Source organism: Corvus brachyrhynchos, unplaced genomic scaffold, assembly GCF_000691975.1.
Source record: "Corvus brachyrhynchos isolate BGI_N302 unplaced genomic scaffold, ASM69197v1 scaffold236, whole genome shotgun sequence".
In the NCBI taxonomy this organism is placed as follows: Eukaryota; Metazoa; Chordata; class Aves; order Passeriformes; family Corvidae; genus Corvus; species Corvus brachyrhynchos.
Window position 1 is genome coordinate 309,050 of NW_008238660.1, and position 17,981 is coordinate 327,030.

Sequence of the window (17,981 nt, forward strand, 5' to 3'; positions counted from 1 at the left end):
GAGAGCTGGGGGTGACCATTTTCCTTGCTTAGTGCGCTTAGTTCCAAAAGCACAGGTTTATAAACCTGAATACAAGGTCAGTGCTTTTGATAATGCCTTGTGTAGTCTGCAGAGGAAGACTGTTTAGGGAAGTCTGTGATCCTGGCCATGAAGAACGGGAATTTTCCCCATTCTCCTTGCTGTGTATGAGATGAGGGGTGGTGCTGCCTTTTTTGAAAGCAGTTCATGGCTTCAGGCTATGGAGGATTGGGTGTGGTTTAAGAATGTTGGGTTTATGTAATTCCTCTGGTTGTGTCCCGATGGTTCCGAGGTAGCGCTGGGTCTGGCAGGAGCAGAGCTGTCCCATTAGTGTGCAACAGATCCCGGGGGCTCCTGAGCTGCAGCCCTCTTCACACATCCAGGGGGACACCTCTGCTCCTGGCACAGCTGCATAGCTCACACCAAGACGTAACTACAACAGTGTTTGTTTCAAAGCAGGGAAAGTAGTTCGAGTAGTTTCAGAGTTGGTATCAGCTCTTCCCTTCATGCTATTGTGTTACCAGAAGCAAAATTTTCTCCTCTTCTTTCCTTTCCTTTGTTTTGAGGTTGCTGCATCCACCAGCAAGGACAGCTGTGTACCTGCTCTAGGCAAACTGGTTGTAAGTCTTGGTGTGTGGAGACTTTCAAAGCTTTCAGGACACCAAAACACCTCAGTCTTCTCTGCAGGGCTCTTGAGAAAGTGGGAGACCACAGCTACATTCACGTTGGACTTTTCAGTAAATGACATCTGGATTTGTTGTATTCTCGGAGTTTTTAAAGACTGGTGTGTTTGTCCATTACCATTTTATCTGGAAAATTCTGTAAGCTATTCTAAAACTCGCATTTCATACTTTGTAGGGAAGGTGAGATGCAATTCCATCCGAGCATTCAAATGGTCTGATTAATTATTCACCAGTACCTTTTTATGGTTAAGAAGTACTGGTGAGATCCAGAATTCCATGTGACAACTGGAAGTTGCTACAGTATCTCCCTTTCTTCCTCCTGCCATGAGCAGTCCTTGGGGTTTGAGCTTTTTATTCAAAATGATCCCAAGCCACCTGTGCGTTTCCTGCATCCCAGGGTGTCCCAGGGATCCTCTGAGCTGAGTGCATTGCTGCTGTCCTGCCCAGGAGGGAACACTGAGCATCGCTGTGTCTGAGCTCATCAGTTTCTAAGGCAGGCTCTGAAAACCCATCAGATGGAACTGATTGCCATTAAAATTTTTCCAGGGAGCGGGAGATGCTTTTGCTGATCTTTCTAAACCACCTGAGAGCATGGCATGCCCTCTTGGCTTTCTGTAGTTCCTTTCTTCTAGCCCCATGAATCTGCTTTCTGAGCTTTTTTTTTTTTTTTTTTTTTTTGTGATTCAAGGTCAGTGGGGCCACAGTAGTCCCATCCTCATGTCCTGTATGTCTTAGGGACTGGTGTCCTGGCACATGGGTGGAGTCCTCAGGCTGAAGAGAGCCCATATCCTCATGTTTCCCCCTCCTCCTTGGGCAAACGCAATAACTGCTGGCTTTCTATGCAGAACGTGCTGGTGTTGGGAGAGGAAAATGGGATGAAGCAGAATGTTATATGTAACATCTCTGAATGCATGTGTATAAATATATTTGTGTGTACACACAGGTTTGGTTTCTACCCATTTCTTGGATAGATATCTTGTTCAATAATTATTTACAAGTAACAAAGTAGAACATGGCTTACGCATTGGGCTGAGCTTGGTGCCTGTGTGTCTCTGCTGTTGTGCAGCTGGTGGAGCTGGGCTGAAGGGCTGTCAGTGTCACTGTTACTCTGAGAGGGTCAGGCGTGGACCACCACAGTTTGTATCTGTGACTGGACTCCAACCCTTTGACGCCAGATGGGAACCTTGCAAACCACATTGCTGCAGGAAGCACCTATAAACAGCTGCCATTGCCAGCTCTTGGAATAAACTCTGCTCATTGCCACTCTGTGTACTTGGGATCCCTTGTTTCATCAGAGCAGGACAGGCACATCCTTTATCTCTTCAGACTTCAATCACCACCTTGTAGTAAAATGTCTTGTGTTTTCCCCTGGCTGTGGAAAAGTGAGTCAACTCTTCTGCTTTGTGGGTTCAAACCGAAGGAATCAGTCATGGCTCTTATCTTCTGTACACATCGAGGAGTGGAGAATGAAGACAGAAGAGTCTTCAGATTCAGAGACTGCATTGACCCCGCAGATCTTTGTTGACAGCTTCTGTCCTCACTCTCTGTATAAATGAATGACTTCCAGCGTGTGCCGTGGAGGACACTGGGTCTGAGTGGACAGGATGCACACAGGAAAATCAGCTGCTGTACAGAGTGGTCATGGAAAGTGCTTTGTGGTGGACAGGATGGATGTGATGGAGGTGGGGGTTGGCCTGTGGGGCTGAACTGGTTTTGGAATTCTCCTTGTTTGGGGAACAGGCTTCTGAAAGGGACTTAACTTACCTGGGTTTGTGGTGTATCATGTCTGGGAAAACTACAGACATCCTTAATATCAGGTGGATGTTCTTGCCTCATATCATGAGCACCTCTTCATTTTGGGAAACTTCAGTAAAGAGAGAGCAAATCATAGAATCATAGCATAAACCGAGTTGGAAAGGACCCACAAGGATCATCGAGTCTCCTGGCCCTGTACCCTGCAAAAATCCCTCCCTCTGCTTGGGAGTATTGTCCAAATGTTCCTTGAGCTGTGGCAGCCTTGGGACCGTGACCATTCCCTGGGGAGCCTTTTCAGTGCCCCAGCACCCTCTGGGGGAAGAACCTTTTCCTGATATCCAAACTAAATCTAAATGGCCAAGCCAGTCTACAGTGGATTATGGCAATGCTGAACAGTCTTTTTGTTGAGCCTGTTTTAATTCCTTCCTTCCTAAGATATGCTTGGAATAAATCCAGGTGAGCAAATGGTCCTTCCTGCCTGGTGTAACTGGTGCCTTTGCAGAGACAAGTGTGGATCAGTTGGAAGTGATTGTTTCTGATGTCTCTTGCTGCAGCAGTGTGAAGGTGGTTGTCCTCTCTGAGGAGCACAGGGGCTTTGCTATAACACAGCTTGTGTTCTTTTCTCTCTGAGATTCTAGGTGGGTATTTCATACCAGTGAAAGAGAGGAAAGGTGATTCTCTGGGAACATTGGCTTAGCTCCTTACAGCACCCTTAGTTTTCTGTGAGCATTCTTACAGAGCTTACAGCAAAGCAGCTCTTGGCTCTGAAGGGTCAGTGAGAGCACCGTGCCCCAGCAGCCATCACGGAGGAGCCCAGCATGGAAAATCTCACCACACTACTGGAGCCTGGGAATCTTCACCTGGCACAAGTCTTTTGTCTTAGAGAAGGGACGTTTTAAATACAAGTCAAATCTGGTCTACTTAGTCTTGTTACAAGCTCTTTTGGTCACCCCACTGAAGTAGCTGAATCTCTGAATAAGCAATCTCTGTCTTGCAGTCAGGTGCTTTCTATGTCTCACATCTGTCCTTGTCTGCCACAGAAGGAAATACATGACCAAGTGCATTCTTGGCAGTGAATTTCAGATTATTTCAGGCTGTGATGCAGCCCAAGGTTTGTGGGATATTGTTCAGTTGTATTTTTTTAAAATCCCAAAAGAGAAGTTGGACTTATGCAGACTAGGGTTGTAATTTTATATCCTACAGAAGTTTAAATTAGAAAAATCACTTCTTTAGAGTATTTGAAACTAAACCATTTCTTGTAGTTGAATTAGCAGTGCTCATTATCTGCCCCTCTCAGGTGGTTCCCACAAGGAGCTGAGCAGAGCCCCTGGTTCCTTTGCTGACCATGTGTCCATGGCTGCAGTGGTCAGTGGTGCAAGTATCCAGGGCTTGTTCTCCACGCAGTGCTTAGCAGAAGCCCATCTCGCCCAAGCTCCTCCAACTGCTCTGAGATAACAGGTCCTCATGTTGAGAAAGGTTTCTAGAGCTGGACAGCTTGAGGGACTCCGAGATCCAGAGCACAATTTTTGTTCCTAGAGAAGTCTCATAGTGCAGAGTGGTGATTGACTCTTGTCACTTGTAGGGCTCTGGAGGGAATAAGTATGTAGTTGTTCAATTCATTCAGACTTATTTGGGAGAGGGGATCTGATGAATGGCAAGCCCACCTGGGAGAGACCACCAGTCCTAGATTGGTGGATTCAGGATGGAAGCTCGATTTTTAATTTTTTTTAAGGGAAAAAAAGTTGTTAGTAACATCTGCTTTAGCACAAGAAAAGCAGAGCAGGGATGGTCAATGTGCCTCAAAGGAAGTAGCATGTCACTAACATAGAGGTATTTGGCTAATAAGTTAATGCATGTTTCTAATTGTAGTAATAATACAGCTGGAAATAATAATTCTCATTGCTGTAAGAAAACAAACCACTTATGACTTAATATGTTAAAATGAGTTCAAATCATCAGGTGCTGCTTTGCCCCCAAGGAGGGGAGGTTGCTTAGGTGGAAATTGGAAGTAAAAGGTGTGGCTGTAATTTGTGACGCTGAGTGCTCAGTGGGCAGTGTGACTAGCTGAGTATTGTGTTATACGTTATTGTGTCATGTGATAACAGCACCATGTTTTCCTGTCATTTCCACAACTTTTCCTGGCTGAAGTGACACACAAGCAACCCTGGGTAGTAATCACATTGTCCCGTTCAGTTTCAAAAGGAGAGAAGCGGACCTCATCCAGAAACTTTCCAGCAGGCTACAGTAAGCTTTCCTGTCTGTTAGCCATTGTCAAATCTTCTCCATCCCGCAAAAATGGCATCTCTTAAAGTAATGAAATTGTCTCAGAAATAGTGTCATTCCATTGGGTGACTGCTGTGTAATAATGATTTTGCAAACTATTTATGGTCTGTATTGAGGTTATTTTGTTCATTCTTATGGCTGTGCTCATGTCTCTTGTTTGCTGTTCTCTCTCAGGGAGCTGCCCATGACCCAGGAGAGGAAATAAAAAGAATCAGCATTCTCAGAAGGGTTGTTTAAATTAATTAGCTGAGGGTTTTCCAGTATTATCCTGAAGTTCTTGAATCCAGTGTAAGCTTTGAAATCCCAGCTATGGTGGGTTCAGTGAATGTGCTGCAGTCTGGCTCATGGCCAAGTCAAAATGAGTTTGAGATCAATGTGCTCAGTTAAATTCAGCTCAGTCTTCTCCATGGTGGGTGGAGAGGTTTCCTCCATGTCAAGGGCAGGGTTAATCAAAATCCGTTGTAACTCAGTACTTTACCAGGGAAGCTTAATACGAAATATTGACATTTTAAAAGCCTCAGCCAAGCCCCATTTGAGTCAGGGAGACTCTTTGCAGCCTTGAGCATGTGCTGGGCTGAGACACATGGGCTGTGGAATCTTCCACTTCTTGGGAGATTATCTTTATTTTAAAGTTTTGGAGGAGCATAAAAAGCCAGAGCAGTGCTAGGGAGAATTTCAGCTTCTTGGTCACAAGGAAAGGGAGCAAATGTACTTTGCTTTAGTCTGGATGGGTCACAGGTGCAAAACTATTTCCTTCCTTTGCCACGTTTTCTGTATCTCTTCTTCATGTCTAGGAATCTGTTACTGAACATAATGAAGCCTCAGGACAGTTTCTGTGGATCAGAACAAACCTAAATTAGTTCTGCCCCTCTTGCAAGGATGCTGTTTGTTTATGAAAACCAAAAATGTCTTCTTTTGAGAATCCAAAAGCTTTGTGACAGTACCTACATTTCCACCCCTCTAGAAAAAAAGACCAGGACGTTTCTTCTGGAGACTTTTTCCAGTGAAATTCAATTCATAGGGTTGATATGGTGTTAGCATTGGCCTGCAGGGGCTGAAAACGGTTTTAGAAGTGACACAGACTTGGAGATAGAAGAAACAAAGCTCTGTAGAACCTCTCCAGGCTGTCTGAGAATCTCGCTAGGAACATGTCAGCCGCAGTCCTAAACCGTGTTTGTACTCTGAAGTTGCACAGTGTCATTTGAACCCTGGCCTGGAAGCTTTTTTTGTTAGGATTTACATTTTAATTTTGGCTGATGGACCACAAACCAGTTTTTTAAATGCCAGCCTTTTTACCAAACCTGTGGAGAAGTAGAATATATTCTCATTAATCCTAGTGTAAATAGGAGATTTAATGAGAGACTTCTGAGCAGAATCCAGCACCAGGCAGGCTTGGGAAGCACAGCTGGTTTGCTTGGATCTTTTTGCTTCTGCAGATTTTATTCATGTCAGTTGTACCATCAAATATGCCAACTTTTGGGCTTCTCTGAGTCCTGCAGAGCTCTCAGCAAAGTGAAACAGAGGAGATAGGTAGCTGCCTACATCATCTGCCTGACCTTGCTTCATGTCTGTTGACCTTCAATTTTACTTAAAGAAACCCACCAACTTTTCTCTTCTTCTTTCAACAGTCCTTTTTCATTCCAAGGAAATGCTTGTTTTAAAAAGTTGTGGCCTCCCTGCAGTTGGTTGTTAACAGCAGGGCTCAGGGAACTTTTGCAGCATGTCTGGGAGCTTCCCAAGGTCTCCGTGGGTCTCCACAGAAGATTTTGGGGTCCCTGGCCATCACAGACCTTCCCACACGTGTCCAGCTGCGCAGCTTGTGGCAAGCAGCCTCGTGGCCATGCTGGGCCCGGCGGTGCCTGGCGCCAGCGCCCGCCCGCCTCCTGCCAAGCTGGACACAGCTCTGACAAAGGACAACTGTTTGGAGGAGTTGTTGTCTTGCTTGGTGCTCCTAATCCCTGGAATAACTGCTGTCACAAGCATAGTAACCATCTGCAGTGAGACCGACACATTGGTGCCTTTCAAGTGCAAGGATCGCAGCCACCTCCTCAGCCCCTTTTTTCTTCTCTCTTCAAAAATTTTCAAAAGCAAGATGGGGAGTTGGAAGCTCAAGCCCTGGATGAGTTGTCAGGAGCTGTAGTCACTCTAAGGTGCTTTTGGAAATGCTGCTTTTAACTGTTTGAGGAGTATCTAGCCCACTTTAGCTATTTATATTATTTTTTAAAATCATATATGAAGCCCTGCAAGTCCACCTTGCGCATCCTGAGCATTTGGAGAATGTATGTCCAATTTTGCCCAACATTCCCAGCCTTAGAGAAGGTTAGATTGCACAGCTTAGAAACAAAGTGGTGAGAGAAGGCACATGTCTGCTCACTTTTGTGCAGTCTCTGATGTGCACTGATCCCAGGGACTGGGCACTAACTACTTTTTACCTTCACTAGACCCTTGGCTGTGTTGTTGTCCTGCTGTTCTCTGAAGCAGGCTGCTGTCGTACCCAGAGCACCAGGATGTAGTGCAGGGTTTAGGGAGGCTTTTTTGCATTTGAAGGCATATCCACCCTGTGGATTTATGTCCTCATATATCTGCAGCAGTACAAGCATACAGACAGATGTCCTGCATTGGTGGTTTAGTTTTTATTGCCTCACTCAGATTTACATCAAAAAATTCCCAATTTAGATCGACACAGAAGGTCTGTGTTCTAGATTTGCATTTTTGATCTCCTTTCTTGGCATGAGAATCCCTTGGGATTTTGATTTACACTGAAAGATTCCGGATACAAAGTGTAGGTTTTTTGACATTAAAAGCAATTATTGCATTCCAGTTATGACTCTTGAGGTGGGCCATGCTGCTTAAAGGAAAACTGCCCTGCTTGCATATGGCAGATCAGCTAAGTGAGCAAAACCTCTATTCAAGTATCTGTCACTCTGTCAAACTGATGGTTTGGTTATTTGACCATTTCCCATGGTATTTGCGAAAAGCTAAGCAGGAGCCGTGGTTGCGAGACAAGGCAGATGGCATCATAAATACATAATGGAAATGAAGCCAAGCTCCAAGACAAGAGGGTTTGGGGATGGATGGTAATGGTCTGTCTCGATCCAAAGCCCTGGAGAGCTGCAGAGCCCTCAGTGCAGCCCTGGGGAGGGGGTGTTCCTGAGCTCCCACCTTCTTCCCGGCAGCTCGAGGCACCATCCTGCAGCTGCGGAACAATGGCACAGATCTGCTTTCACACCACAGCTGGGGACACACAGGCTGCTTGTGTGACAAGGAAATAATGAATTCCAATTCGCTTTCTCTTCTGGTGCAGGGGCAGAAAAGCAAAGTTTCCTAGTCTGAAAAACAGAGGGAAGAGAGGAGAAGGGTTTAATTGCTTATTTGAGTAAATTGCCTCAATGTTTAAATTTTTTAACTGCATGAGAACTTTGATATGAAATGTTATTTTCAAATAAGAGCTGGAAAAGGAGCTCAGTCAGCCAAAACACAACATTTCATGCTCTGTTAAATTTCACCTCTCTGCCGTTTTCCCTCTGCCTTTTTGAAGAGGATTTAGCTCTCAAAGATCGTGCTCCTTCGTGCCCACCAGCTGGCAGGAGGTGAGGCAGGAAATGCCTGTTTGCCTGTGCCTCCTTGGCATGGTGCTTCTCACCTCCCTTCCTCCCTCAAAACAAGAACTATTTTTATGGCACTGACAAAACAGGATGGTGGAGCAGTTAGACAGAAACCAGTTCAGGGGCTCCCAACAGAAGCTGTCTGTGAGACACTTGGCACGTGTGGAGGTCATGTTTCTTTTCTTTTTTTTTTTTTTTTTCCCATTTCTTTTTACCTCTGTTCTTTTCTTTTTTGTCAGTTTGCTGCCTTATTTTTCATTCATCACTTTTTAGTAAGCAACTTCCATGGAGAACCCCACTGAAGGCAGTGTTTATTATGCACAGGAGCTCTGAGATGGCGTGTCTATCCCACCTGTGCTTGTAGCACTATCAGGTGCTTTCCCAAATCCTTCCTGCAGATTGAAATCTTGAGCTGGGCAGGTTAGAGAGCAGCAAACACCATGGCAGGCACAGCCCAGCAGTGGGGAGAGGAGCTGATCCCAAAGGCTTTCGTCGAATGGGTCAAGGGTTCAGGACATGCAGCTGCTCCAAATGTGGCAGCACTAACCCAAAGTGCAGCAGAGGAAGCCATTTGAACTGTAGCTGCTCCAGTCAATTGGCCTTTTGCCCTCACAAAACCTGGGATCCCAATAAAACCCAGTCCTGGTTGGCTCCCCAGCTGGGTGGTGTTTGCAGCTGCTGGTGACCAACGTGGGATTTACCAGCATGGAATCAGCCCTGACCTGTTTATTCCTCAGCTGATAAACTCAGTAAGCTCCATGTGTTTGGTGGAATCCTCCGTGTGTGTTCTGCTTGTTGGGCCAGACCCTGGACAGGGAAGTGGGGGCTGGATCAAATATCCAGTGAGTTTGATAGATCTCCCCTGTACACAGGGTGGTCACAAGTACTTGTGTGCTTTAAAATCTGTGTGAGATCAGTGTGCCCTGCAGTGGGAACTGTCTGCAATGCATCCTGAAAGTGGAAAATGTGGGCTTTTGGCTTACTTTATGACTCAAGAAGTGTGAAGCAGCTAATTAACTAACGAAAAACTGAAATTTTGCATGGCATTTTAAGATGAAAAGTGTTGCAAATACTTGTCCATTTCCTACTAATTCAATGGTAGCATTGCTGCATGTGAATGAGCCATTGGGGACACCTTTGAGCTCTTCTGTTCACAAATTTTGGACATTCATCTGTTCCTTACCTGGGCAAATCCTGGTGGCTTCAGTAGGGGCAGGGATTGCCTGAGAAAGTTAATTTGGGTGCTTGGTGAAGACACACTTGAACAGGCAGATTTTGTTTTCATATGTCACAAAGAACTTGTCTTGGTTTTTATAAAAGCTTGGCTCTTTATTTGGTTTTGGATAAATTAAATGATTATCTAAGCGTATTGGGTTTTGGGTTTGGGGGTTATTTTCTTCTTTAATCGCAGTTTTTCATTAAGGACAAACTTTTCCTAAAGTCTCACTGGTTTACCCAGAAGAGCTTTACCTGTATTGATAGAATTCCAGCTGGAAGGGAGGCGGGTGCTGGGATGTGGTGGTGTAGAGCAGCAGGAGCTTTGGGGAGATGGGGCTGGGCGTGCTCTTCTGGCTCTTGGTGCTGCATATTACCAGATCCTGCTCACAGCCTCATGTATTTTGTGCAAAGTAGAAAGAACTGTGTAAATGAGTGCTTAGAATGACTCTATGAGACATATTGAATTTTATGCTGCAGCTGGAGAAACTTATCCTTAATTGAAGCTGTGGGCAAGTGTATGTCATTTTTGATTTAACATTTTCCCTCACCCCTCCACCCCTCACCCCAACCAAAATCCTTCGTGGAGTCAGATTGTTGCTGTAGCTTTGTGAACCCCTCTCTTCTAATGTTTAATCAAGTGCTGAAAAGAGACATTTAAAGACTATTTAAAATGTGGAAAAATTGCTTCCCAATATTTTTGACAGAGAGAGACTGAGAACACACAGCATTGAATCATCAGGAAAATTGAAGATTTCCCCTGAACAACATTGGGATTTTACAGCAGAGGACTTGAAAGACCTTGGAGAAATTGGACGAGGCGCTTATGGTTCTGTCAACAAAATGGTCCACAAACCAAGTGGGCAAATTATGGCAGTTAAAGTAGGTGATGCCCATCCTTACATTTGTACTTCAGTCCATTGGGATGCAGTGTGATGGAGAATTAAGGTTCTTCCATCTAGCACCCATCTACTGCTCTGTTCTATTTATTTCTGGTGTAAAGGCTGCTGTTTGCTGAAACTACAGTGTATAATGGGCATGTTTTCAGGTGATTTGTGAAGTTCTCATAATTGCTGTGCCCTTTTCAAAGTGTCTATTAGGAACCTGCTGTTCTGAGGGGATCACACGTCTCTGGAGACTGATGATGGGGCACGGGCCTTTCACCTCTGGGTCACTGGTTCAGGTACAGCCTAGGCTGGCGGTAGGCACAACTTGACATCTCATAGCTTCTTGGTGTCTTTTGTGAAATAAGGTAATGGCTTAAAATTAGCTGTTTATGTCAGCATATGTGCCATGGTGTGGCCTTGCCAGAAGGAGCTGGAATGGAGTGGATGTTTTCTAGGGAATGTTGTGCTCTTGCTGATGTATGATGGAGTGTCTGCTTTGTGCTTACCATGTCCTGGAGGTGGAAAGTGTAGCAGGTTTCTTGACTGTCCATTTTCTACTTTATGCTACCCAAAAACTCACCTTAGAACCAGGAACAGCCTTCTCTCCCAGCTGGGCAATAATCCTCTGTATTGCCACAGCAGTGCTGCTCACTGGGCATTTTTGAGGAGCTGCTTGTCCATGGAGGAGGGCAGCAGCTGTTGTCTCTCTCTCTGGTCCTTTCCTTTGCTCACTGCAGGTTACTAATGACATCTATCTTTTAACTCTGATATCAACTGTAAGTGCTCTCATGGCTCCCAGGAAAAAGCAGAAGTGAGCTATGTAGGAGTCTGTGTTGCTGTCTTTTCCAACTCTCTGTCTTCTTTGGAATATTCCCTGATCAGATCTGGAAACGTTTGCCCTGCTGATTTCACATGCCAGGCAGACGTATCTCAGCCCCAGCTCCAGCTGCTCTGAAATAATTCATATCTGTCTCTAGTGTGTCAGGTTACTGGAGTAACCCCCATCCTTTGGTCTTCTCCAGTACATCCTGACTTCCTCGCAGTGGTGGGATCACTGGTTAGGTCTCTTGAGTGTTTTGGATCACCACGCAGTACTGTTTCAACCTGGGTTTGAATCCCTAAAAGTCTCCAGCGGAACTCGAGGTTGCCTGTAGCTAAAGGCTGGTTTCTTTCAGTTGCCTTTGGTAGAACTCAGGGATGTAGTTTGCAGATGACAGGTTGAAAAACACTGGTATAGTGCAATGATTCCTGGACACCTCCATCTTCTCAGACCCAGGGTGTGTGACCTGGGTACCTGCAGTTCTGCTGAGAGTGGCCATGGGTGTGAGGGGGGCACACCCCCAGAGCTGAGTGGCTGTTTCCCGGAGCTCTGCTGTGGCTACAGCCATGCGGAGAAGGGCATTTTGTTGGATTAGCTCGTGCTGTGGAGAAGATGTGTCTGCTGACACAGGGGTTCTCTTGTCCCACACTGTTTGCACAAGGGCTTTTCAGCACCCTAGGTGAATCTTGTCAGTGTCAAGGGCCCGTGGTGCAGGTACAGCCATGTGGGAGGCAGAAGGTACCAGTCTCCATGGCTGGAGATGGCATGGCTCAGCATGTTGAGCTGGCTTTCCCGAGGAACAAGGTGTGTTCTGAGCCTCAGGAGGATTCTGGGCTTGGGGGCTCACTTTTGAACAAGTAAATTTGATTTGTTTACAGTGACTAAACTGTGAAATGTTAAAGCTGTGGGCTGGGCTGGTGCCACCTTCTTTTCTCTGACCCTCTTTCTTTTGGGTGGACATGGCTAGGCCTGCTGGGGAAGAAAGGTTGGAGGGTTTGGGCAACAGCATCATTTCTAAAACAGTAGTGGTAAGTGACTGTTCTGTTTGTCCCAGTGGGGAGTAAACACCAAATTGAGCAAAGGAAGACCTGTGGGTGGAACAGTCAGTGAGGCCTCCAAGGCAGCAGCAGCAATTGCCCAGACTGGATGGTGCAGTTCTTTGAGATGAAGTTTCAGGATGGGGCTAAGCTTGGACTAGTGACTAGTTCATCCCACACTCCTCAGACTTTCCTTTCTCAGCCTCCTGATGCTTTTGGGGCAGCCATGGTTGTGCATTAATCTTCCTGCTCCTCCTCTATCTTAATCTGTCCACACTGGGGACTCTTGCCCTCCTGCTCTCTCTTTCTCTCAAGCTTTGGTTGGGGACTGTTGCCCTCCTGCTCTCTCTTTCTCTCAAGCTTTGTGGTCTTTTCACCATGGAACTGTTGCCTTTAGCCATATGTTCTTCTTCTACATAAAGCTCTTCTGTAAGAGAAGTTTGAGAAGGGAAACTGTGTTTTGTGAAAATGTGTCAGTTTAGTGAGGTCTTGGCTATGATCTCCGTGACACCTGCAGCTCTGTGGTGTGGCACCGTGCTGGGGACAGGCAACAGGAACCCTTTACAGCTGGATTGTGATGTCTGGTTATTTGGTTGGGCTGCTGTCCCTCCTGTGCTTCCCCAAGAGCAGCACCAGTGCAGCAAGCCGAGCATCCTTGGAAGGACAGCGTAAGGAAACAGCTTTGTGGCGGCTGCAAGCCAAAAGTTGCCTGTTCAGCTCACTAGATGCAGAGAAAATTGGTACAGGCACCTGTCCCAACTGTTCCTCCATTCTTCTCCACCACTCCCCAAATTTCCACTACTGTTGCTGCAAATTCCCAGCACAGTCAGGAAATTCCTACCCCACTTCTGGAAGGGCCACGTCCTGCTTGCAGCTACCATGACCAGGCTTGTTTCGCCCCATTCTACCACAGGGAGATTCAAATCCTCCTTGTTCTGCAAGTGTGCAGCTTGAAATATTGCTCATTTCCCCCTTGCTGGAGTCTTCCTCTGGCTGAAGGCAGCTCCTGCTGTGCCAGGCTAGCTGGGCACCTCTGGACACTCATCCTTGCACCCCAAAAGTGTGACTGCCAGAGCATATCTTCAGATCCTGTTCCCAGCTCCTTTCTCTGGCTTTTTGTAGCCTGTCATGCCTTTGCCCAAGGAACAGTTCCTTGACACTTCCCAAGCTTTCCCCTGCTTGGTGCATGTGGCTCCTGTGCCCCCAGGGCTCCCCCAGCACAGCCTTTTTTTTGCTGCACATCCAGTTTTTCTTACCACTGAAGGAAAATAATTCCTGAGGGCTGAAATATCACCAAAATAACTTAAGGTCTGCAGGTGGAGACACTGTTTTCTTTCATTTTTCCCTGTAACGCATTTTGGTCTATCAGCCCATGGGTCCTGGCAGATGCAATCCTGGCACCTTTAATGAGTCTCCTGGCATGGGCAGGGCTGCCAGGCCCTGGGTGAGTCAGAAGGCTTTTCATCTGTGCTCCAGAGTCAGTAGCAAAGGAAGAAAATGAGCCTGAAATGGGCCTCGTCATGTCGCTGGCTAAAACCACTGCAGCAAGGCTTCAGCTGGTGGAGCATGGCTGGGATGATGAGCTCCTGGTGAGTCCTGCTGCTCCTCCCTCTCCTTTAGCCTTGGTCGTTCTCTGTGAATACTTGTTTCAATGACAAAAAGACATTCTGTACCTCTTTGGGAATAGGCTGAGGGCTGGAGTGGGCTGCAGGAGCAGGGACCTGGTGCGCCTGTTGCTGCCACCTGCAACTGTTTGTGCATCCCTTATGCTTTCTGCCACAGAGAGCCTCTTCCTAGAGCTATCAGGAGAAGGGGCAGAAGATGAAGGAAAGAGGGGTCCAACTCAAGAGGATTTGTGTTCAAACCTTCCTCATTTTTGCCCCTGGAAAATGTTGCATTATGTTTTCCTAATCTTCCAAATTTTTTTTTTTCCCCAAATAAAAAACAGTCCTTTCATTCTTTAGGCCCCTTCCTTTCAGATCTTCCTGGAGATGCACCTTTTTGCTCTGGGTCATCTGCCATCACAGTCTTCCTGTCACTGAAAATACCCTTTTCATTTTCTTGAGGATTTATTGGCATACGAGGTTAAGACTTTCCCAGGTGGAAAAGGGAACAGCCCAATTTTGTCCAGGGCCAGATCTGGCTATGCAAACTAATAATTGCAAGGCCAGTTTGCATGCTAAATCCTCACCCGGTCAGGTTTCTCTTCCTGGCTCCTCATTTTCCTTGGAGAGGTCTCTTTTCCTGGCTGGTGTTTGTGTGCCACACCAGCTCTTCGTGACCTGCCCTTGTTGGACTTCCAAGTCTACCCACTATCCTTTGATTTTGCTTCTGCTTTCTTGTTTTTGTGTTAGTCTGGCTTTTCCCAGTCTGTGGCAGTCCGTAAGTGACTTGTGACTATTTGTCCTGGGCTTCTCCACTGTGCAGAGAGCCCTGGTTCCTCCTCAGGATCTGCTCCAATGCTGTCACTCCTGGTTTTGTCTGAGAGGCTCCACAGTCTGTGCAATTCTCCAGCCCTTTTTGCGTTTGCCCTCCAGCATCACCACATGGTGTTGTCCCAGCTGCTCCAGGGACTGTGCCTCTTCTTCCATGAGGGTACCACAAATGAGAGGCACATAGAGAAGCCCCATTTATTTGGGTGAAATGTTTTCTTGGGGAACTCACCCAGCTGCTGGGGGGTGTAATTTCTGTCCTGAGGTTTCCTTCTGGCCCTGGTGATAGTTCACACAAAAAGGGTGTTTTAGAAGATCCCTGGAATTTAAATGAAAAAAAACCCAAAACCATAGCCCAAACTGGAATGAAAGCTGGGGAGCATTCTTCCAGTTAGAGCAGGATGCTCTGCTTTGCACTGAAATACTGTACATGGTGTGGGTTTTATTAGCCAGGTACTTCACCATGCCTCTGGAAGGCTGGGAAAGCTGCTTGTTTGAAAAGTTCATAAAATAAATAAGCACATATTTAAAATAGTCAACCTTTGATGTGTTGGGTGGCTCCTGTGCAGGTCAGGAGCCTAAACACAGCAGTGGTGTCCGAGCATCTGGTGTTCCTGGCAGTGATGTCTGAGCCTCAGGCTCAGGCAGGAGGTCTTCACCTCCTGCTCCTCAGCTCTTCTGCCCTGCAGCAAGGACCACCTTGGACGTCTGGGGTTCACTATCAGCAGCTTCTGCCAGTTTCATTTGAACCAGTTCAGCTGGCTGAGAAATACATCACCAAGAGACGAGTGGAGTGGTTTGTGCTTTGGTTGACCTTCAAGCTTATCACAGCCCCATGGAAGCATCTTGCACTTCTTTTTAATTGCATTACTTTTCTGTCAGGAATGGTTACAGCTGGGAGAGTAACCCAGCTGAGGGAGAGGGTGTTTCTGTCCACAGTGTTCAGTTTTCCCCCACCCCAAACAAAAGTGATTTTCAGCTGTAGGCCAGAATTTTCTGGATCTTCCAATATCCTCAGCCTGGTTGATTTAGTCCCACTCTGCAGTATTGCCTGGTCCAGCCTCCAGTTACAGTCAGTGTCCTCAGCCATTGTTGCTGGTTTCCTGTGTTCCCTTTAGTTTAACAATATTTTTGACATGCTCTACTTCTGCTCTAAACTTGTCCTAAGGAAATCAGAAGCATTTTCAAGATCAGTTGGGTAATCGGAGGTGTCAAACCCATAAAAGATCCCTGTTCTTCCTGGAGAAGCCAGTAAGCCATGGAGCTGTTTCTTGTTCAGAGCACAGTGCCTCTTGTACATCATTTTGCCTGTAGTCAGTGCTTGTTCTCTCATCCACAGCCTTAAACCAGAAGTTCCTGTCTGACTTTCTTAGATTTCTTGATGGCAGTCTCACAGCAGAAGGAGTTTCCTAAGTATCAAATACCCCTGAGAGCAGAAATTCAGCATTTATTCATACCTCCATGACTCCTCCATCCTTACCTGGATGCCTGATAGCCCATAAAGGCCCATCAGAATAACACATTATTATATTTAGCTCCATCCAGGGGCAAATTTTTGTCCTTCCCATGTCCATATGACTTCTGAAGAAAAGTGTTGGACTTTTATTGCCAAACCATCTTTGTAATTCTTCACACAATTGAGTTCCTTCTCCCAAACCGACACCTTCAGAATTTTCTTTTTCAGTCATCTGTTTAGGTCTGCTGGCTGAGAGTTGGGGAAACCAAACCAGTGTTCCCAGCCCTGCTGGTGGGGTAGCTGGGGAGGGAGTGGGTAAGGGCTGGAAAGGAATGCTGAGAGAGAGCCTCATCACAAGAGGTTGGAAACCAGTTGCAATCTACTTCAGTCAGCAGTAAATGTGTTTCAGATGGGGAGATAGATACTCCCATCCTCAGCAGTGACTGGGCAAACCCTCCTTTCCTCCCTGGTTTGTTGTCCCAAATCGCTGCCATGCCATGGAAGGACCACTTCTCCCATGACACTGCCAGGCACTGCTGTGCTGAGCTTTCTGCTGAGGACACAGGTGAGCCCCGTGCTCAGGACAGTGCTGGGTTGTCTCACAGCTTAAGGAGCTGAGTTTCAGTTTGGTGTTTACAGCTTTTTTTCCTTTTGTCCCATTTTTTTTTTTTTTTTTTAAATTTTTTTTTTCAACCAGTCACTTCACATTGCACCTGAATCTGTCTGTGTGCATATTGGGCTGGATGATGTCTCTTCTGTTTTGGGTCCAGTTTCTGGAATCTGCCTGGTTTTAGGTTTCGGAGTGGCACAATCCACAGCACAGATTGTACTTTTGCTGTTGATGCTGCTCAGAGCATGGCTTCAGAGCTCTTCTTCCTGGTGTTGGAAGGCTTTGTCCTAACCTGTGTTTGAATTAAAAGGGCTGGAGAATTTTCTCCTAGAGGATTTGGTACAGTTTAAATTGGAGGCCAACAAGGACTTGTTAAAAAGGAGGCTCCATAAGCTTCTACTAAAAATCCCCCTTTTTCCATCCATGGCTTGTTTGGCCATGGGGTCACTTGTCAGTGACTTACCAGTGGCTGCCTGCAGGAGAGTGCCCAGGCTGAGAGCTGTAAGGCCTGAAGTGAAGCCAGCCCCTGTCCATCCCTGTCTGAAGTGCTGCCTTCAAGCAGCTGCCTCGCCTTGTGTCTTCCTTCCCTGCCATGTCCCATGTCCTTCGGGCAGTGTGTCTGTGGGAGCTCTGCAGTGCTTTGTGCTGTGCCTTGGTTTCAGGTAGCAGGTTCTATCATGGCTCACGTGCTATTTGGGTGGTGACTGCTGTTGACTTCACTCACCTTCCCTGTTCTGCTGGTGAACTGGGAGTGCTGGGCTGCAGCAGGCTCCCTGGCACACTGCAGCTAAACAGAGCCAGCTTGTCCAGCCTGGGCTGACCCTATCTGTGTGCTGCACTGCATGCTGCTCCTCAGAGTTCTCCCCTTCTCTTCACTTTGCCAGTCTCCAGCACTGTTGTGTGAGACCTCCCAATCTTGTATCACGTCATTCCTTTCACTCCCTGAAGCAGTATTTGTTGGAGTTGGCTTCTCAAGCTGTCCTTTGGCTCCTGTGTCTGCCTGGACCTCTGCCCTGTAGCTGACCCACTGTCTGTGTTCTGGATCCTCTGCCAGCCCTTTTCTTGCCGGGAGCTTGTGTTTGGGAAGAGGAGTTTGGGTTCAGTGTTGTTCTGGAGTGCCATTAAAGTTGCCTCCACCATACATCATGGTGGAGAACCATTTCACATGGTTTCCACTGCT

The 17,981-nt window shown here is 46.6% G+C and overlaps 1 protein-coding gene across 2 annotated transcripts in view; it reads left to right on the top strand.

Annotated features, from left to right (window-relative positions):
- MAP2K4 (mitogen-activated protein kinase kinase 4) overlaps window positions 1–17,981 on the top strand; it is a 57,699-nt gene that overhangs the window by 16,792 nt on the left and 22,926 nt on the right. Inside the window, exons 4-5 of one of the 2 annotated variants that reach the window (XM_017737718.1) lie at window positions 4,605–4,700; window positions 10,267–10,441. In XM_017737718.1, coding sequence (XP_017593207.1) covers window positions 4,605–4,700; window positions 10,267–10,441 — 271 coding nt within the window. The remainder of the gene's footprint in view (window positions 1–4,604; window positions 4,701–10,266; window positions 10,442–17,981) is intronic. The other variant, XM_017737719.1, reaches the window with a different exon arrangement.